Source organism: Tamandua tetradactyla, chromosome 5 (assembly GCF_023851605.1).
Source record: "Tamandua tetradactyla isolate mTamTet1 chromosome 5, mTamTet1.pri, whole genome shotgun sequence".
Lineage (NCBI taxonomy): Eukaryota > Metazoa > Chordata > Mammalia > Pilosa > Myrmecophagidae > Tamandua > Tamandua tetradactyla.
The window spans coordinates 51,639,341-51,661,872 of record NC_135331.1 but is presented as its reverse complement, the minus strand read 5'-3'; the positions used below and the strand labels follow the sequence as shown (position 1 = coordinate 51,661,872).

The window sequence follows — 22,532 nt, the reverse complement described above, 5'->3', positions numbered from 1 at the left end:
CATTTTAAGAGTTTCATATCCAGAAGAAAACTGAAAATATTTTTTTTAACATTTCCATTATGAGAATTAAATTCTAGTTAGTTCTGGGCAATCAGAGGGCAAATATGTATTATTCAATTTACCCTAAAAATATCTTGCTTTCTGTACCTGCTCTAGTAAAGATTTACTTTTATGCCATTTGGTATTCACTATATAATTAGCTCAATAATTACTTTGATGGCATCTTAAATCCTTCCATTTTTATCTTGGAAGCAGAGCAAAGTTTTTAAACTCATATACTTTCCTACTTCTTCTACCCTAGGAAAATCTGGAACAAGTAGGCCAAGCCTACCCTCTGGAAGAGACTTGTCTATTCCCATTATGAGTTCAAGGAAGAATTGAGTTTTGCTGACATATCAGGTCTTTCAATCTTCTCTGAATGCCACCGTGTCCCTGGCAACATAAATCTTTCTTACCAAACCTCCTGCTCAGAACGAAAGTTTGTGAGCTGTAATTTTTGCCTCAATCAGAGAGAATTTGTCTTTTCCAGGGAAACATCAACAGGATAAAGAACAATATGTCTCTTTTGCTCCCTGTTACATTACTCTGTTTAATCTAAATTTCTAAGTCAGGCCAAGATATCAGAACAAAAACACAGTCGGGGGCCAAATGTATTTATTCAGCATTTAAGATCACATGTGCCTATGACATCTTCTAGTACATATGCCTTAAACCAAAGCATTATGAAAAAGTTTGAATGAAATGGTTAACACCTACAATATTTTTTAAATATTCCAATTTACGCTAATTGGTATCTTACAGTATGGGATTTCGTCTATCAGGCTAAGACTACACTGTCAGAATCTGATTCCTCTATTTGACCCCAGAGCATCTGACAGCTGTTGCAGGGGCCACATGAAAGGCAATGTCAAGTTATGTCAACCTCCCAGCTTGGAGAACAAGTGCAACTCACAGCCCTAGTCCTCTGGGGCAATGTTTGACACTGTGGTATTGTTCAGCTCACTGCTCATAGAGGCTGAGGTTAACTGGATGCTCTTGTCTGTAACAGGGACTCTTCCACCAACAGTTTCATTTGTGTTCCTTTTTGGCCTCAGCAGAATAATGAAGCACTTGGGAGCAAATATGCAGCCCAACAAGCCATAGCTGGATGCCAAGATGGCAAATATTTCTACAGCCACTTTGAACTTGCCTTTAGTGCTCAAGTAAGCAGGGACAAAAGAGATCCAGATGATGAAAAAGGCCACCATCCCAAAGGTGATGCATTTTCCTTCATAGTAATTATCTGGCAACTTGCGGGCCACAAAGGTCGTAAGGAAGCATAGCAAGGCCAGAAAGACATCAACCCCGAATATAAAGCATAAAAATTCTATGGAACCTTCATTGCATTCCAGAATGATCTTTACATTTTGTGATTCCACATTCTTGTACACTCTTGGGGGTTCCCATACCAAGTATGCTATGCATGTGCCAATCTCAACTAGAACGGAGATCAGCACAATGATTTTCCGAAAGAGGGGATGGATGGAGATAAGTCGGGTTTTGGATTTAGAAATTCTGTAGGCTAAAAACAGTGAAGTAGTCTTTCCAAGAATGCAAGAGAGGCAAAGTGAAAAGCCCAAAGCTAGAGTGACTTGACGGGCCATGCAGGACCAGTTGTATGGCTTCCCAATGAAAAGCATGGAAGACAGCAGTGTGATGACAAGAGAAACCTGAATGAGAAAGCTCAGTTCCCGGTAATTGGCGTTCACAAGGGGAGTGTGCCTGTATATCACATACACAGCTGTGACTGCCAAAACCATAAGTGCCCCGAAGATGGAGAGGATGACAAGCGTGAATCCCAAGGCCTCATCATAAGCAAGGAATTCCACCTCTTTCAGCACACACTCACTCTTCTGTGCATTTGACCAATAGTCTTCACCACATTGATCACACTCCCTTTGACCTATTGAACAAAGAACAGAGAATTGACTGGAAGGAAATCAGATTTCTCCTTGAGCTGTGAGTAGCCCAGAGCAATCAAAGGCCTAGAATAAGGACGCTGAAAATCCCTTCATACCATATTATCTCAAAAGAAGTGATAAGATGGCCTTAGAGTGTTCAAATAATATTACAGATTAAGAATTATTTTCCATTTTGTCTATTCAGTCTGCCATCTTGGTTTCAGCCTTTCCTGAATGGGTCATTTCCATAAGATGCTTCTTTCTTTCTCTCCTCATTATCTAATTGTGAGGGGAGGTTGGTATTCTCATAAAACCCAGAATAATCTACAAATGATTTCCTATATATGAGAAAATTGAAGCTACTAAAGTGAACCAATCAATAGGATTTTCACAGGAACAAGGTTGATTAAAATATGAGCATTTCAGTCTTCATCACCACCCCCACCTACTAGGGAAAACTTTACCTAGCCAGCTCAGCTTTTCCTTTCCCCGCCCTCTAAGGAGAGTTGTTTCTCCTCAGAGAATATGCAGATTTGAGACTGTGTAGAGAGAAAGAAGGGAAACAAAACAACAACTCTGTTGACTGAGGTTGAGAGAGAATATTGGGCATTTCGCTGGGAGGAGGAGCCAAGGAAGAATATTGGGACATATAAAAAAAATGTTATTTAAGATAAGCTTGGAGTAGATTATAAAATGGATTATTTTGCTGTTCTTTGAAAGATGCAGGTAAGGACGGGAGTTATTTTCTAGTTACTTTTGACTGCTGGACTGTCTTCTCTAGATGTAACTGTATGCAGAAACTAGACCATGTGAGATCCAAGGAATTGTTCAAATTACATTGTTCTTATTTTTGATTTGTGGGAAATTCACATTTTTAAAATTATCTTTTAGAGGAATTGCTTTTGAGGACCATTTGGGGAAAGATATTTGTGTCATCTTTAGCAGAAGGTTTTTATCCCTACACAAATTAAAATATGTGGACTCTGTAATTTTGTAAATAAACCTGTTCCAACATGCTTTACAAAGCTAAGCACACCAAGCCTTGTAAAAATTCTGGTAATAAATCACAGCAATTTAGCAGGTTATAGTGAAGAATTCATAGAGCAGCTATTGCAAATATATTGGCCCTGAAAACTTTGAGAAATTATGATCTTAAAGCAAATTATCTTTAGGGGCAAAAAAGCAGACTGTAATGATTTAATCTTCATTTAACTCCACATCTTCTAGTTCCAAATGGAGATAACTCAGTAGAAGATACAACTGTAGTTCACCTTTTCCCATGTGTGAACATACCTAGTATTTAATCTATTTCAAAAATCAAAACAATTTTAAATACTTTTCATGAATTCATTTATTCATATTTTGCATTTCACATATTTTGTTTTGTATTTTCTTCTATTCATTTCATGGTTGTAAATTTTCTTCCCATCTGTAGCAGCTTTAGAATTAAAATAGTGCACAGAACACCCAATAGTTTGATGTATTATAAATTGTTTGTACCTGTTTATAAAGAAGATTCCCAAGGATCTTTGTCAACACATGCTTAACCTAAATACATTTCAGTATAGATGACAAAGGGTCATCTGTACCTGGTGTCCGGGATACATGTCCATCTGCACATGGGATGCAGTCAAAGCAGCATGTTGGTTCCCCCTGACGAACCCCCTTCCGGGTCCCAGGAATACACAGATCAGTACACACTGAATGAGGAAGCTAGCAAAGACAAAAACAACACATATGGCAACGCCCTTTGTCTCCATCACTCATGAAGCTAAGAAACTTCCAGTCTGCATTGCCATGAAAGCTTTGTAATATCCTAGGAAACCCAGGATACCTGGACAAGGATAATGGACAAAGAATAATAACAACTGGAGAACCTAGAGGGGCATTTTGCTAAAACTCAATCTCATGGATATTTCTATAAATGTAAAGCCAATCCTAAAGCTAGTTCTTTGTAACCCGCAAAACCCAAACCAGCTTCAACGTCCAGGGATCTCTGACAAGGGGACAGTGTGGCAAGTCTGTTCCTGGTGGTTGAGGTTCCTGGCCCCAAATCTTCTCAGTATCCTGTAAAAGAATTCTTCTCAGCAAGGTCATCCCAATAGAGTCTTAAAGATGTATCATGAGGCTCAATAGAAAAGAAAAATGAAAGGTTTTTTCAGTGGGAAGAAAAAAGGGGAATGAAAAGGAAAAGTGGACAAGACATAGCATTGGAATGTTTTCTTTCTAAAAGCGCTTAGGGAGCTCAGTGATGAACACAAGCCTCCCTTTACATTATACATGGATGTGCATCTTGAAATCCAGTTTAAATCCAACATTTGTAAATTGGTTTATGTCCTAATGTACTGAAGAGTTTCCTTTTAGAAAGGGAGAGAAAATGCATTTTTCCATAAAACAAAGATTCATTTTGGAAAGTGAATAATCATGTTTATATTCATTTTGGAAATTAGAATTTTTATATGTTGTTTTCCAGGGTAAATCTGTGTGCAATATTATGGGAAATATTAGAAATCTCTGAGCTAGGTTATAGTATGTAACATTATAGAAAAATACATTGTTATATGTAGTGGATAGACTTCTTATAAGTTGCACGTTTATTAAATTATAAATTAAATGTACTTTGAGGAATCACCACTACAAGCAGGAGTGACAACAAAGCATTCTCAGTCTGAAAGATAAGTGATAAAATCATGACTGAATGAACCAGAGTTACTCATTCTTGACCCAGTCTTCTGGAAAGAGCTCTCCATATACCTCCATATACCTTTCTTTAAAAAACTGTAATGAACAATGGGTTGATGCCTTTTTGCTCCATTTCTCAGTATCCCTTCCCTTATGATCTATCTTCCTACCCACTCACCTCTTCTTGCCTTGTTTGATAGTTTTTCTTCTCCTTTATCTCTTTTCAGTATCTGATACTTTAATTAACCCTCCTTGAAATGCTGATTCCCTGGTTTCCACTAGTTCCTTCTATTTATTGTATTGCTTCTATTTCCTCCACGTTGCTCATTGCTGTGGGCATATTCTTAGATTTGGTCCTTGGTCCTCTGCTTTTCTCTCTATATATGAAATAGTTCATTCATTCTCTTGTCTTTAACCAGGACTCCTATAGAACTCACAGATCTTGATCTCTTTTACCTACCTTTCCCACTGACATCTAATCATTTTCTAAACATCTAACATATCCCTACTTTGAGATTCCACCATCATTGCAAATTCAACATGTCTTAAACCATCCCTAGCAACTCTATTTACCCTCCCAAATTCTCCAAGTCTGCTAATGACACCATCATTCTCACCCATAATCTCTCCAACCTTATTTTCTCTTGTGTGCCTATGTGTACTCTCTCTTTCACTCAGGCCCATTTGCTCACCAACCCCCAGATTTGGCTTACTACTATGCCTTAAACCATGCCTTATATTATCCACTAATTGTTTCATGCAGGCCACTTCCAAATCCAATCTCTGCAAACCCATCAACTTCCCCTATAATGTATCCAGAATCTAACTACTTCTTACCACCTCCACCATGTTTACCTTGGTCCAAGCTAACTTCCTTAGCTGCCATGGATCATTTTGTTGCACACATGACTATTGAGCATTTGAAATATGGCTAGATAATACATTGATTCATTTCATTTGTCTAAGTTTTGCCCAAATATCACCCCAGCCAGACCTTCCCTGACCATACTATGTAGAATTATAATATAATCACCACCAAGTCCCTGGTCCTCCACCTCTCATTTCTTGCTTATCTTTTTCTCCCTAACACTGTCATCCTTTAAGTTCTAACAGAACTTTCTTCAGTGATGGAAATGTTCTATATCTGTGCTGTCCAACAGGGTAGCCCCTAGTCATAGATTATTGAGCACTTGAAATGTGGCTAATGTGACTTAGAAAGTGAATTTTAATTTTATTTAACTTTAATTAATTTAATTTTTAAAAGCTACATGTAACTAGAGGATTTCTATTGGACAGAGAAGGTCTAGGTCACAGAATTAAAATGTAGCAAAGGACTCTGGGTTGTGTAGCAAAGACTAATAAGCTTTTATTTTTATATCCTTCCATAATATGTTCAAGTGCTGCTTAAGGATGAACTAAGAAATGTAGGAACAAGTGTCCATCTATGTATGTCAGAGGTGGGGAGGTGTGTATACTTCAGGTGAGTGTGTATGCTTCAGGTGAGTGTGTATAAATCTATGCTTATTTCTACCTATGGAAAGCAGAAAATGATAGACCCACAGATTTAAAAAAAAAAATCTCATATGTATCTGGAAGAAAGTGGGAATTCAGAAATCTTAATTTCCTTGTCTTTCATTCTAAAATCCTGTACCAGCATGATTTGTTTTCACTTAGTCCCATTCTAAGTGAAAGCAGGTCCAAAATCCTGTAGATTCAGCACTGGCCATAGAGAAAGAATTTGAAAGTGGGAATCAAATGACATTTTCAGAAAGGTACCACCTCAGTGGGACCAGAGGGTACAGAACAAGAGAAAAGTGATTTTTGGAATGTGGTAGGAGGAAAAAGAAAGAAAAACTAAGGATCCTGCAGAAATGAGAACAAAAAGATCAGAAGACACACATCAGCCTTCTCCCCCACTACAAAAAGACAACCATTAAATAAATGGAACTTTTCCGTCATGAAAGGTGGTTTTGAAATAGAAATCCTGTAAGCCACCCAAAATCTCACATTTGTCCATAAAAATGACCAAACATAGATGTGTGCCTCCATACAAGTCTACTACAAGAAGAAAATTGAAAATCAGTGAAATTTACTTTCAATAAAATTAAGCAGAAGTATATTGATGCACAGCACTTCAAACACAAATGAGTAATCATAGACAAGTACTTAAATAAGTGCTTGAATAAATATTTTTAAGTTTCTTGTATAAGAAACTTAGAAACTATGAAGAGAAATGGATAAAAATCTGAAGAAACAAAACAAAAATTAATTGTACTCAGGAAAGAAACTAAAGAAAAGTCAAAACCATTTCAGAAACAAGATAAAAATTAGAAGGAATTCAAAAAATATGTATTTAATTGAAAATTTAATAAGGGGTATCAAATAAAGGCAGGAAAACAACCAGGAGAATGATAAAGACAAAGAAAAAGGCAAAATAGGTTAGAGAAAGTAGGTGAAATGGAAGACAGATAAAGGAGATACAAATAACATACTTGGAGAACTTGAAGAAAACCAAAACAAAAGAAACAATCTAATATTTTAAACTATAATCTGACAAAATGTTCTAAAGACAAAAGATCTGAATCTTACAAAAAGATTTATACTATATTTGGGAAAATTTACTTGGAATGGCCAACTTTGGGTGTTTGATATTTTGTCAGTCCTGAAACATTCATTATAAAAATGAAATTCTCTGTTTACATAAACAAATAAGAAGGCAGAGTAACCAACCTCTGATGTTTCTGTGTTCCAAAACATTGTTGCATTCCTTTTCATCACGAGTTCATGTTTATACTTTGAAAATCTAAATTCTCCAACCTTCACAAAAGCAATCTCACCATCATCATTTAGTTGCCAGTTTAGAAGATCATAGTATCCTTCGATATCTCCATTTTCATCAATTTCTATTCTCATTCCATTGTGGGTCGTAAACTTAACTGTCTTCAGATAGTACATTAACTAGAAAATAAGAATAGAAACAACAAGGGTAAAAAGCAATTTGTAAAAATCTTATTGTCTAAAAAACAGGGTTTTGCCATGTGTCTGATACTCCTTTTGTCTAGGGTATGGACAGATGAGTAAAAAATATGGATAAAAAATAAATAATAGGTGAACAAAGGAGGTACCTAACTTTCTACAAACCAGAGAGGCCATACCACCTATTGGACAGGGCCTCAATTATGGTGTCTCATGATCGAAAGTCATATTTTGGCTCTGTAACTATGACCTTAGGCAAATCATATAACGTAATAGAGTACCAATTTCCTGGCTTGTAAAAGGTGGAAAATTATTCCTATTCTACTTCTGTCACAGGGATTAAGGTAATACAACTGAACGCCTTTGGTTTAAGTTATTATACAACGCTAAGTATTATTATAATCACCACCCACCACTAGGTGGGCCACTCCAGGTCACCTGCCTTTCATGGTTCCCTCTCCCTCTGTTACTGTATGCTGCTCTCACTCCAAGTGAGATACCGAGGAAAGCATATAGAAATGGACAAGAACTAGAACAATAATGAATAAATGTCGAAGGAATGAGGGACGCAGAAAATCATAATTTTTCAAACAGTAATAATTGTTCAGACAGGAATTATTGATGAATGCTAAAATCTGTGGACAAAAGTGTGATAAGAAACAGAACATTTGCAGAGCTACAAAATACCTCCCTACAAGATAATTATTCATTGAAAAAATATATAGTAATTTTACAGATGGAAATCATAGTGGCAACACTGCTAACTAAGCAATCAAAGTTAACACACTAATAATGAGACACAATGATATCATGGACATATTGATAAGGGTGCACTGATAAAGACACACATCCCTTCTGTGGTATTCCTAAAAAAAAAAAAAAAACAACGTATATAGCCCAATCCAGTTGTGAGAAAACCTTACACAAACCAAAACTGAAAAAACTTCTAAAATTAGCTGGTAAAAAAAAAAAAATACAGTTGGCCAGTTATCAAAAGGTTTAAGGTCATGAAAAACAAGTGAAAAAATCTCTTTTGCGGATTGAAAGAGAACTAAGGAGATACAAAACTAAATGCAATGTGGGGATCAATTTGAAAATGAAAATAAAAATAAAGATGCAATGGAAGTAGTACTAGCATAAGGACAGACATTTAGACCAGTGAAATAGAATTAAGAGTTCAGAAATCAACCTTCACATTTATGGCCAACCGATTTTGACAAAGGTGCCAAGTCCTCTCAATGGGGAAAGAGTAGTCGCTTCAACAAATGGTGCTGGCAGAACCAGATATCCATGTGCAAAAGAATGAAGGGGATCCTTATCTCATAGTATAGACAAAAATCAACTCAAAGTGGATCAAAGACTAAATGTAAAAACCAGATCTATAAAATTCCTAGAAGAAAGCATAAGGAAGCACCTTCAGTTCCTTGAGTTAAGCAATCATTTCTTAGACTTTACGTCTAAAACATATACAACAAAAGAAAAAATAGATAAATGGGACCTTATCAAAATTAAAAACTTGTGTGTACCAACTGACTTTATCATGAAAGTAAAAAGACAACCTACTCATGGAAGATATTATTTGGAAGCCACATATCCAATAAGGGTTTCATATCCAAAATATATAAAGAAATCCTACAACTCAACAATTAAAGGACAAACAACCTATTTTTTAAAATGGGCAACATTTTTTGAATAGACATTTCTCCAAAAAAACCACAAATGGTCAAAAAACACATGAAAGAATGTGCAACATAATTAGCTATTAGGGAAATGCAAATCAAAACCACAATGAAATACCATTTCACACCCTCTAGAATGGCTACTACTAAAAAAAAATGGAAAATTACAAGCATTGAAGAGGATGTGGAAAAATAGAAACAATCCTTCATTGTTGATGGAAACGTAAAATGGTGTCATTGCTGTGGAAGATAGTTTAGCAGTTCCTCAAAAAGTTAAGTATAGAATAACTACATGACCCAGCATTCCTTCTTCTAAGTATACACCCCAAAGAATTGAAAGTGGGGACTCAGACAGGCATTTGCAGACTGATGTTCATAGCAGCATTTTTTCACAATTTCCAAAAGATGGAAGCAACCCAAGTTTCCATCAACCGATGACTGAATAAATAAAATGTGATATGTACATGCAATGGACTACTATGAAGCTATAAAAAGGAATGGTGTTCTGATAAATGAATCAACATGTGTAAACTCTAAAGACATGTTGAGTGAATACGCCAGACACAAAAGGACAGATATTTTTTATATCATTGATATGAAATAATTTAAATAAGCAAATTCATAGAGTCAGAAACTAGAATATAGATTACTAGTGGCCAGAGAGAAGAAGGAAATGGGAAATTAATTATATAAAATTATATATTATATTGTATAGAGTTCTACTTGGGTTGATCATAATGGGTAATGGATGGTAGTTGTCCATGATGTCATTGTGTCTCATTATTTGTGTGTTAACTTTGATTGCTTAGTTAACAGTGATGTCACTATTTTTTCCCTCTGTAAAATTATGTTTAGAACAGTGTGAATATAATTAACAACACTGAGTATATATTTGAATGTGGTTAAAAAGGGAAATTTTAGATTGCTTAAATGTTACTAAAATAAAAATGTTTAAAAAACATAGGATTGGGAAGTACCAGGGTAGTTCAGTGGGAGAATTCTCGCCTGTCATGAAGGAGACCTGGGTTCGATTCCTGACCTGTGAACTCCCCCCACCACCCAAAAAAAAGAAACTCAACAAATAGTGCTGCAATAATGGGATAGTCACATGGAAAAAAAAATGAAACGTGGCCCTCAATATACAGCATACCAAAAACAAACAAACAAAAACATAGGACCGTACAACACAAACAATGAACACTGTTGTACTGATGGACTATAGTGAATAGCAGAGTTATAAAAACATTCTTTCATTAATTGTAACAAATATGCCAGGCATTAATAAAGAATGGTATATGGGAAATCTGTATTTTGTGCATGATTTTTCTGTACAACTATAACTCCTCTGAAAAAAAATCTTAAAAATAAAAACAGGCAATGGGAGGACTTCCCAGGCACTATGGGGGTTTTTGGAAGTGACAAGCAATTTGGCGTTGCTGGAGCATTAAGTGGTGAGGGTCATGGAAGGAGTGATAAAATCAGAGACGGTGACTAGGCCTCTGGATGATAAGGCCAGACCAGGGGAGATCATGATTTGACCTTTATAGGTAGGAGGATATAAGTAGGGAGCACTCTGATTTGGTGTGCATCTTGGTGAGACTATTGGGGCTAACACGATGAATTGCTGGGACACTGAACCTGAAATAGGAGATAAGGGGCCCAGTATGGCCCCTAATAGCTCTCATCTCCTGGCATTTATACCCATGGATGGCCCTCCTTCAAAAAGACTACATCTCCAAATTTTCCTTACATTTAGATGTACCCATATACTAAATTATGGCTAATGGGATGGAAAAATAATTGCATATAATTTTTAGGAAATATCTTTAAATAGAGAGGTGTACCAAATTTTGCCCCTTCTCCTTCCTGCTTGTTAAAATGTGGACATGGTGGTGGAAGCCCAAATGAACCCACATATTGAGGATGATGAAATGACAAGATTGAAGGAACCTGGGTCCGTTCCTAAGCCACTCTTTCAATCCTAGAATGCTTATCTCTGAACTTCATTGATATGAAGGAAAAAAAATCTATCTTATTTAAGCCACTGCTGTTTTGGGTTTTCCATCATTCACAACAAACCTAATAGTAACTCTGTTAGTAAATGGGAATTTAAAATGCAACCACAGAAGCAAGCCATTCTTTTAGGTGTGCATGTGATAAAATCATCTTCATTAAGTACAAAGACAAAGAAACATCTTCTAAATTCTTTTAGCTGTCAAACTATATCAAGAAGTGAAAAAAGGGTGCACGGGTAGTTTAGTGGTTAGGATGCCCACATTTCATGTGGGAGACCGGGTTCGATTCCTGGACTATGCACACACACACCCCCCCCCCCCCCAAAAAAAAGAAGTAAAAAAAAAGAACACTTACCTGCCAGGGCTCAAAGTCAGGTAAATATGCACAGGTATATCCTGGAATAAATGGCCCTCGTCCTTCTTCACAATTAATTAGATTATTCAGAGCTAAAGCCAGGGTATACACAGCATGTTTGACATTGTTTGTAATTCTTAGCTGCGATACATCCAGGTAGGTATTTTTAAGATCCTCCAATTTCTCTTCTCCAGTACAGAATTTATCAGACATGGCATACAATCTGTCCTCTTTACCTGTCATATTCTCTCTATGGTCCACATTGTATGGAACACTACTGTTGGGCCATGTACAATTAAAAGCAGTTTGCCAGAATTCAATGGTCAGGACATCATTTGGATCCTTACTAGGATGTATATCATAAAGAAATTCCTTAAATCCTGGTATATCACCTCTAGGTATTGCAAATCCAATACTTCCACCAAAATATGGGAAATATTCAGGCTTTGCAATGAGGGCTGAGGTGATCCAGGCTTCACTCGCTATCCATGTTCTATCAGTTAGATTATGATAAACCACCTCCAGCACAAAAGGACTTAGGTCAATATCAGATGCATAAAGCACAATGACTCTGGCAGTGGAGTTCTTTATAGCATTAACAACTTTTTGCATTTTCTCGTTGGAATAGACTTTGGGGATGATTTCAGAGAATGCAACACAGAGATTGGCATTCTCCAATTCTTCTTTAAAAACTTTTACTCCATATTTTCCATAATCATCATCAGCTGCTACAGTGCCTATCCAGACCCAATGGAAATGTTGGATAAGGTTTACCATGGCTTTCGACTGCATCTTATCACTGGCTACAGTGCGAAGGTATGATGGAAACTGGTATTTGTCACTAAGAAATGAACTGGTAGAGGCATAGCCCACCTACAATTGAAGATATTCATGCAGTTATTACAAAGCAATAGCCAAAACTTATATTACACAATCCCTGAATATTTTTATCAGAGAGAGAGGGAACTTAATAGTTCTTCTCCCTCCACTCCCACCTCAGTCCATACACAAAGGGGCTTCTAATTCACTCCCTACTTGGAGGGTGGGGATTGTTGGAGGGAACACTTTGGGCCTCTCTATCCACCCATTTGCCCACTCTGCCTCCAAGGGAATTGGAGGAACTAATTACTAAGATGATGATATTCAACACGTTCCTTTTCATAAATGGGGCCACAACATTGACAGGCAAGTCATGGGGGCTCTCTTTTATGTTCCCCTGAGACTGGGTGAGTGAGTCAAGTCTTCCAAGCTCTTTCTCAGATCCAACTTCGCGTCCATGTAGATGATGGACTGAATAACCTTAGATTCTATCCTCTCTCTTCCCTCCTTCCTTCACCCCATCCATCCCTAGTTCTGCCCTACACACACTTTCCCTTTTTCTGTCCTTTTCTCTTGTTTCTCTCTGCCAGGACTTTTGTGTATATAGACATAGATTCAGAAAGGTGGTAGGTTGTCCCACTTCAACCTCAGGCCTAAGCCATGTTCTCCAACAAAGTTACCAGAACTCTTCTTTTTATAGGCACTCGCCTAGATGGGTGAGGAGGTACTATATATATATTTTTTTCATTTGGCCAGTGATCCTTGCATGTATATTCTATCAGTGAGAGTGGAAGTGAAGCAATGAGCACTATGAATTCCCGGCAGTCTTATACAGTTTTCTGCTGTAGCTTACCCTCAGCCTGGTGACTCTATCATTTAGAACATACATAACATTGTCTCCCATCCCATCCCATTCCCATCCTATGTTACAAATACATCACCTGCAACCTACATTATAATTCCATAGCTCCATGACCTCAATTCCTTCATAAATGCCAGAATAATCCTATTTTCTCCTTTCTCTACCCCTGTTCTTATTCCCACTGGTTAAAGTTTAAATCCTTCTTTAGAACTGCCTAAGTAGCAACATCATGGAGACCATATGTTAGAAAGAATCTAGTTTATGTAGTAGAGACATTTGATTTCCACTTCTGGCTACATAATTCATTAGTGTAGGCCTTGGACAAGTTACCGAAACCTTCTGAACCTCAGTTTCCCCAAGAATGAAATCAGGTAATGATACCTATATTTTATGGCTGTTTGGTGTATTAAGTGAGATAATAAATGTGATAGTGTCTATCGCATAGGTTTATTTTACCTTCTCTGCAGAATCACTGTGATGGTTAAATGAAATAGTCTAACTAGAGGTATCTAGGCTGTGCCTGCCCCATGGGTGGTATTCAGAGTAAGATAGACTCACAACAGCAGCACTTTGAGCTGTGGGAAGCTCACATCTCAGGTGTAAACTGCCCTGGCCAACCCTTCATCTTGGTTCTGTTTCCCAGTATTTTCCTGTTCCCCCTCTATTTGTATTTTCAGCTTTATAAGAAACAGTATAACTGCTACTTTTTACAGTTATTTCAAGTTCTCCCTTTTCTTCAGTAACATAAATAAGCTTGATCATTCACACTGATAAGAGTTCACTATTGACGCTTATAGAAATAATCATAATTATAATCAGTTATATTTACTTAATAATCCATTTCTCCTAACATCTATACTTATGTGGAAAGTGTCACTGTCTCTGGATTTAAAATAAATTTAAAATAATCTGTAAATTCAGCATTCTAAAACTTTAGCTAGCTTATTAAATTACCAGGCCCATTTCAGCTTGGTAGTATGTGAACTACAAGGGGACATGAATAATAACCATTAATAAAGGCCAGAAACAAAGAGTCCCTTATGCAATCAGAAGTATTTGTTGATCAGCTTACTCTGTGCCTCATACGTTGCTATGGGATACGGTGCCCAATGGAACTGCCTCACGTCAATCACTGGGTCACAACCTCAAGCTAAAACTTAGAGCAGGGTCCTAAGGCATGTGGTAGAGTCTCAAATTGTCCCCCAAGTAGGCATTGCTAAAGCCTGGCTGAACAAAGCAGTTGGGAACAGCTTCCTCACCACCATCCCTGTTTGTCTCTGCAACTTACTCCATCCTCACCTAAGTACCTTAATATCTGCTGCAGTTTCTACAAAGTTTGTGTTTCTCTATAAGTTAGTACAGCCCCAAAGTCTGCGATACCTGAGGTATATAATACAACCCTAGAAGTCTTGAAGCAGCAACTGACAAGGACGAGCCACCTGCTCCAATGATTCCTGCCAGATATGCTCCAGTACTGTTTCTGAAATTGGGCTTGTTTTCCTCCTGCCCTGTAAGGAACACCAAAGCCGCTTCCATCGATTTGGAGATGGTGTAGCAATTATCGAAGATCTGATAGCCCAGAGTGACGTTGGGCAAGATGTCCTTCCTCTCGTTAATCTCCTTGATTGTGTGCATCATGGCTTTCATCCAACGGAATCCCCGGAAGTTAAATCTGAAAAGGAAATACGCTTTGTAAGGCCTCAGTCAGTGGGTGGATATTTGGGGGCAGAAGCAGCATTTAGTTGGGGTGGTGATGAGAACATTTTGCCAGAACATTGCAAGCACTCGCGTGTGTGGAGCACGTTAATGTATCATAAATGACATGGAATACTTGATCAGCTCAGGTATCAATGGTATCCATTGTTGATTGGTTTGGGATGGGAAACACCTTTTTGAAAGTCTTCTTGCTTTATGTATCTTTCATATAATGGTATAATCTCCAAAAACTGCTGATGAGCTTGTTTCCCCAAAATATTCTTACACCCACAATTCTCTCTACCACATGGGGCACCTTATAATTCCTCAGTATACTTTTTCCTATTCGTTGGAAGTCCCTGATGTCAAGAGTCTCCTTTTCCCTCCTCTCCTTTCTATTGATTTCTCTTGTTTTCTTATGGACATTAGTAAAAATTATAAAAATTATGTAGACACATGAAAATGCTTATGATAGGAATGAATAAAATTTACCTATACTGTGACTCTGATTACATTGTTTTGCTACCATTACCATTTCATTGCTAATGTTGATAGAATTTTAAAAATGTAACAAATATCCCCCTTCCTACCATTGTCCATATAACCATTAACAAGAAACCTCTTCCTTCCCATTCTCATTCCCACTAAAAAGCGAAAGTATTTCTCTTGGAGTTCATCACTGCATTGTTTAAAAATTTCTTTAGTGAAAAATAAAGACTCAACTCCCAAATCTCTTTCTTTCTTCTCAGTTTTAACCAAACTTTCATCCATTTGAAAGTAAGGACCCTAAGTCTTTTTCTTAACATATTCTGCAGCTACAGCATCTAAATCCATGCTTTAGACTTAATAAGTATTTGTTGAATTAAATTTCTAATAGCAAAGATCCTATTGGCACATTGGATTTTTCCTCCGTCTCTCTTTGAGTTTTTCACTTTATTTTTTTTTTCACATAACATGTAGTTATTCAGTCCCACTGATGCCAGGCACTAAAATTACAACTGTGAGTGAGATAGACATAGCACTGTCTAGAGGAGGAAACAGAAGTGTAGTCAAGCAACTACAGCAAAACAATTAAAAATGCTAAGTACCCTGTAAGGGTAGACATAGGGGGTACAAAGGAGGAGCCCCTAATCCTAGAGCTATTAACATTCCAGCTGAGGCTTGAATGATGGCCTAAGAACAGAGTAAGAGGGCTGCAGGCAGAAGGAACAGTGTGGCCAGAAGGGAACATGAGGCATTCAAGGGATGGAAAAGAAGTATGTTTGAAGGATAAAATGAGAGTGGGTGTGAGGCAGTGAAATGTGAGACTAAAGAACCAGAAGGTATCAGAACAGGAAGAACTTTGTTATCCCAAGATACGTGGTTTCTGAATTTACCTTGGTAGTAATAGAAATTGCCATACATGTATTGGAATAAATACAGCAATATTTAATATTTAAAAATAATATAGCAATACATTTCAAAAGTTAGAAATGTCTTCACTCACTCTGAACCAGCAATTCCACCTCTGAGAATTTATCTGAAGGAATTTATCTTCCTCAGGCATCTGGTTAAAACTAAAATGGAATAATCACACACCACCTTTTATCTTTGCCCCTGTTTGAAACTGCTGTGTACCCCAGAAAGCCATGTTCTCATTATCCGATCCTGTGGGGGCAGACCTATTTTTGGGTGGGACGCTTGTAGGCTGCATGCCAAGCCAACCGTTTTTTTGAAAGATCTATATGAACAGAATCACTGCCAGTCTGGATTAAAACAGAAAAGGGATTTTCCAAAGGAAAACACTATATGCCCAATATTATTCATTGCCAAATTATTTATAATATTGAAAAACTGGAAACAAATTACATTCCCAGCAATAATAAGTTATAATACATTGACTTGATGGGGATATTTTCAGTCATTAAAAACTATAATCATAGAAATTACACAGCAGCATGTACATAGAATTCAGCAAAATAAACCAGATGAAAAGATATTCCCATACTGTTATTAAATATATATGAACATCTGGACTAATCAATGCAATCAGGACTTGAGTAGCTACTACTTGGGATTAACAGGGAATTTTTAAAAATAAGCACAAAATGATTATTGGAAGGATGGAATTTAAGATTATTTTTCTTTCATTCATTGACTTCCATTTTAATATTTACAGCATCATCTTACAATGTGTATTTCCCCCCACTTTTTCTAAACCTTACCTTCATTTACATCAGTCAAACCAAGTAGTAAAGCACACTTTTCCTCATTCCATTTTATTATCTTTCTCTGCTATGAGAAACATTTTCAACACAATAGAAAAATCTTCCTCTTGACTTATTGACAACAAAAATTTGTATTTTGTTGAAACTGTGAATTTCAGAATAAGAATTCTCCCAACCCAACTGGAATTTCTAGTTATAGTTAAAGGTCAGCAATGCTAAGATGAAATTATCAGATCAGACCCAGTCTGACCCTGGAAATCATATGGATCAAGCCTCCTATAAGGACTCACACTGGAAGGAAAAGTTGCATTACATGGACAGGTGGTAAGAGGGCTGAAGAACACTGGGGTTAGATGTATGTAGGAGGAAACTTTTGACAGATGTGAGTGAAAATGAATTAAATAATTCTAATTTTGAAATAACTACATTAAAAAATTTTAAATATGCAATGTTATTAATGCAATTAACTAAAGGTAGATGAATGTTCTAGGTAAGCGTTAGCCTTTAATGCCATACAGGTGAGCAGTTTGGGTTTTAGTCAAATAAGGCTGAGACAAGCAGAGTACTCACAGTGGTGCCTTGCATTACTGATCCACATTCAGAAAATGAAACTGGCTTTGGGTGCCCTGGACCAGATTAAATAAGTTTCATACAAAATATCAAGAATTAGGACGTCATTAGACTTTTTAGCAGCAGCACTGAAAGTCAGAAGGCACTAAGAAATGCTTGCAAAGTCCCATCAGATATCTGGTTAAAGCTAAGGTGAAATAATCACATACCATATTATATCTTTGTGCCTGTTTGAAACTGTTACATACCCCAGAAAAGCCATGTTCTTATTATCTGGTCTTGTGGGGGCAGACCTATGATTGGGTGGGACACTTTTAGGTTGCATGCCAAGCCAACAAATTTTTGCAAGAACTGTGTGAACAGAACCACTGCCAATCTGGACTAAAACAGACAAAAAAAAATGGACAGATTGAATGAAAAATTACTTCAAAGATAGAATCATGGAGGCTAAGGTCTGGAGCCAAAAAATCTTGCGCGAGGAGACCAGACTCACCAATGCATGAGGAGAGCATGAGTTTTCCCTGGGGGCAGTGGAAAGAATATGTCAGCCTCATGCCTCAGAGATGGTGGAGCACATTCCCCAGACACTGTGGAGTGGCTGGGCACCACCCCACTGTTCTGAAGGAATTGAGTGTATGCTTCAGAGATGGCAGATAGTCCAGGTGCTTCTCAGATGCTTGAGGAGGGTGGGGCCGAGAACAAAGTGATCTCCCCAATGCTCCCCAATGTTACAACCCTCGCCCCAGTGTTTGTAGAAAGCAGAGCCACTGAATAACCCCTTTGGAAGGGCAAAACTGCCACTCTCTCAAGTCCCCAGGATAAAACATCATTTTATAAAGGACTCTCAGACTTTGAAATCTAATGGAGTAAAACAATTCAGAATTTAGGAATTGTTTGGGTCTGGTGACCCCTGTTTTCTTCCCAGTTTCTCCCTATGGAAATTGGAATATTTATCCTATGACTGTCCCTCCTGTGTATATTGGCATCAGATAACTTGTTCTGAGTTTCACAGGTCCACAGCCAGAGAGGAATTTTGTCTTAGAAAAGACCATGTCCATAGCTAATTTTGATGAGACTTTGTACTGTTTTTACTTGGTATTGTATTTGTATTATTACTGAAATGGTTTAAGGCTTTTGTGATATTGTGATGGAATAAATTTTATATATTGAAAGAATATGTCTTTTGGGGGTCCAAAGGGTGGAATGTGCTGGTTTGAAACTATTTTGTGCCCCCATAAAAGCCATGTCCTTGTAATACAATCTTGTGGGCAGACATATTATTGGGTGCTAACTTTCCCATTTCAGGTGTCTCTTACTCTGCTTACTGGAGTCCTTTAAGTAAGAGACACCTTAGAGAAAAGCACAAATTCTTGAAGAAAGAAAATGGCCCAAGAGAAGCCAGAAGGAACCATAGGAGCTGAGAGAGTCATTTTGAAACCAACCCAGGAAAGAAGAGCCAGCAGAAGTTGCCACTGACTTCCCATGAGACAGAGGAGCCTGGACATAATTGGCCTTTCTTAAAAGAAGTTATCCTCTTGTTGATGCCTTATTTTGGACATCTCCATAGCCTTAGAATTATAACTTGTAAAATTACACTTAAGTTACATTTACATTTGTAACACAATAAATCCCCTTTGTAAAAGCCAATCCATTTCTGATATATTGCATCCCAGAAGCTTTAGCAAACCAAAACAATCTCCCACTGATTATAATTAAAATCTGACAGAACACAGAAAGCAACTATCAGATAACTCTGAAAATTAAATGAGAGCAGAGGGACTAGGTAAGGAAATCAGAACTCAAAAGAATGACCTAAAAGGTGATGACTTACCAAGAGCTTTTGTATCAGTTATTGCTGTTTACTTGTTGCTTGTTTTGCCTCTCAAATCTCCCAGCTTAGACTTGGGAGCAGCACAAGTCCTGGAACTACAAATGGAAATAAACTTAAAAAGCTCCAGGAAAAAACCTCTTTTTACCCAAAAGTCCAGGAACCAGATCCCCTGAAGGATGGAGCTATTTTGCTGGCTCTATCCCCAGTTGAGTCCCATTAACACAGCTGCACTCCTGTGGCAGAAGGAAGGGCATCAGCAGCCTCATGTGCTCTTTTCCTGGGTCACTTTGCCTTGAGACAGGCCCACTCACTACAACAACATGGAGAGGCTGAAGTCTTGGATTTTCCAGCCAGAGCACCAGGAGAGGAGACTATGTGGAGCCAGAGACCGTGGAGAAAAGTATGGAGAAGAGAGAATTGGAGAAAGGGATCCTGTAAATCTGGGGATGAAGTTCTGGGCTCCCTCCTGAGTTGTTAGTTTCAGACATGTGGAAGTAACCAGAACCAACTTAGAAAGGCTTTGAGAACTGGACTGTGGTGTAAATCACTGCTCAGATCCCACCTGGTCCGAGAGTGGCATGCGTGTAGACCCAACCAGAATAGCAGAGCAGAAGGTTTGAAAACTAAACTGCCACTGGAACGAGCACAGAGGGAAAGTCAGGACTTGCCATCTGACCTAGCCAGGTTGAATCCTTGTTAAAGCAAACAAATGAACATTCTCCAGAAGATTTTACAAGATCCAAAAGTTTATAACATAATACTCAAAATATCCAGAATAGAATAAAAATTATGTAACTACATGAAGGAAAATCTATTAAACAACTCTCAAGGGAAAAGGCCTCAAACTCAATGTGACTCAGATATTGGAATCTTCAGAAAAAGACTTTAAAGCAGACATTATAACCATGTTCCACGCAGAGAGGGCAAACCTTCTTGAAACAATTGGAAAAATAATAGTCTCAGCCAAAAAAATAGAGCTATATTAAAAATAGAAATTTTAGAACTGAAAGCTCCTTAGCTCAACTCATCCCTGATGATCTAGACTTAGTCCAACCACTGTCTTATCTATCCATTCCCTCTACTTCTTCCACTGTGGCAGCATCCTGATGATGGCACTCTCCATGTCCTATTCCTGACACCCTCTAGAACTCCCTTCTCTTGTAAGGATGCTTAGTTTTAATCCTGTACCTACCTATCTCTTCTGAATAGCACATATGCATTACTTTAATGGTGTAGCCAAGCTTATACCAACATCCCATGCCTGAGGCAGTGTGGGGCAGTGCAGAATTCTCCAACTCTATTCCTCGGAAAACTAGTTCCATGAGGTATTATAGATAGACATGAAAAGAAATAAAGTTCTGTTGACAAATAAAGTTGGAAATTGCCACATATTTTCTCCCTTCTTAGATATTCACAATGCCTATAGTATATTAAAGGTTCTGCAATGCCTTATTGTTTATGTAAATTTATGTTTTCAAGGACCATTTTTTCGGTTTGTAAAATATTCATAAAATCGGGGAGGGGGGATCCCCTTGGCTAATTCAGAGACCTGAAGTAAAACCTTAAATCTGCCTTATGCTTACCATGTGACCTAGTGCAAGCCACTTAACCTCTCTGAGACTCAGTTTCCTCATCTGAAATATGTACATAACATCTTCAATTAGCTGTCGTTAGGATTAAATAAAGAGATGTCTTCTATACATTAGCACTCAAGAAACATTAACTCTCTTCCCAAGACCTTCACTCAAAGAAAATTTTCAAGCCCAAATTTTGCTTTTTTCCTTTAATGACCAGAGCCCCCCCCCCCCAAAAAAAACCACAGACAACAAATACAGGAAATAAATAAATTTGTATTTTTCACAAGATGTTATGGAAATGTTAAAATCAGATAATCTGTGCTTCTGTGGCAGGCTCTGGAGCTCATGCCCTTTCCAGTAGGATCCCTCCTCATTCTGGCCTCCCTGTTGACCTTTTCTCTGTTTTATAAATGTGCCCTCAGATACCCCTTCCTGGGCAGGTACTGAAGCTGTACTCATTCCTCTCCCACCATCCTATGGAAAAAAACTGGTAGTCTTCCACTTCCTTCCTCATTACATTTTTCAAGAGAACATTTTCATATGTTGTCTCTCAAAACATAATAGAAAACAAAGTCAACTCAACAAATTTCTGAAGAAGGTAAAGCTTGTCTTTGGTTTCATCTAATGAAGTTTTATCATTGTCTTTCCCAGATCTTTACACTCACCACTCCCTTCTGTCATCCCAAATGCCTCAGCGCCTTATACCATCCTCCGGGCTCATCAGCCTTTCATTACAGCAGTTCATTCACACAAGCTCCCCTTCTAATGTCTCTTACTTCAACGTTTCCTCTTCTTCCTTTCATCATCCACCTTCACCAGATTTCCATTCCCTCAGAGAGAGTAAAATAGGTGAAAAATAATTTATCCTGAGGTATGACTGCCCCTCTCACTTGCAAATGAACTGTTAAATTTTTAGGATAAAAGGCAATTTAGATAGGGTGCACAGATGTTTGGTGATAGAATTCTCACCTTCATGCAGGAGACCCAGTTTGGACTCCTGGACCATGCACCCCCCGCCCCCGCCAAAAAGGCAACTGAGAGGCTCCGATGCTGTTAGTGATCACCTGTACCTTACTCACCACTCCTTCCTCAATACCCAAGAGAACTGCCTTTCCCAACCTCATAGAGTTAGGGGGGAACTTGCACTTGTAGAAAAATTAAATTTGAGTGCCCCTCCACACATTCCCTTCCCCTGCTACAGTGATAGAAGTTACATGCTGAGATGGCAACATCATACAAGGGAAAGATGCAGGATTCCTGAGTTAATAAAGGAAGAATAACCCTTACAGATGCACACTGACCTGGCACAAGTGAGAAATAAACA

General features: G+C 37.8%; 1 protein-coding gene across 1 annotated transcript in view; it reads right to left on the bottom strand.

Moving 5' to 3' along the window:
- Nucleotides 1–556: 556 nt before the first annotated feature.
- LOC143684152 (vomeronasal type-2 receptor 1-like) overlaps nucleotides 557–22,532 on the bottom strand; it is a 28,767-nt gene continuing 6,791 nt past the window's right edge. The window contains exons 2-6 of the mRNA XM_077160852.1: nucleotides 14,709–15,000; nucleotides 11,648–12,520; nucleotides 7,353–7,580; nucleotides 3,530–3,653; nucleotides 557–1,942 (exon numbers count right to left, since the gene is read on the bottom strand). Coding sequence (XP_077016967.1) covers nucleotides 957–1,942; nucleotides 3,530–3,653; nucleotides 7,353–7,580; nucleotides 11,648–12,520; nucleotides 14,709–15,000 — 2,503 coding nt within the window. The 3' untranslated portion in view covers nucleotides 557–956. The remainder of the gene's footprint in view (nucleotides 1,943–3,529; nucleotides 3,654–7,352; nucleotides 7,581–11,647; nucleotides 12,521–14,708; nucleotides 15,001–22,532) is intronic.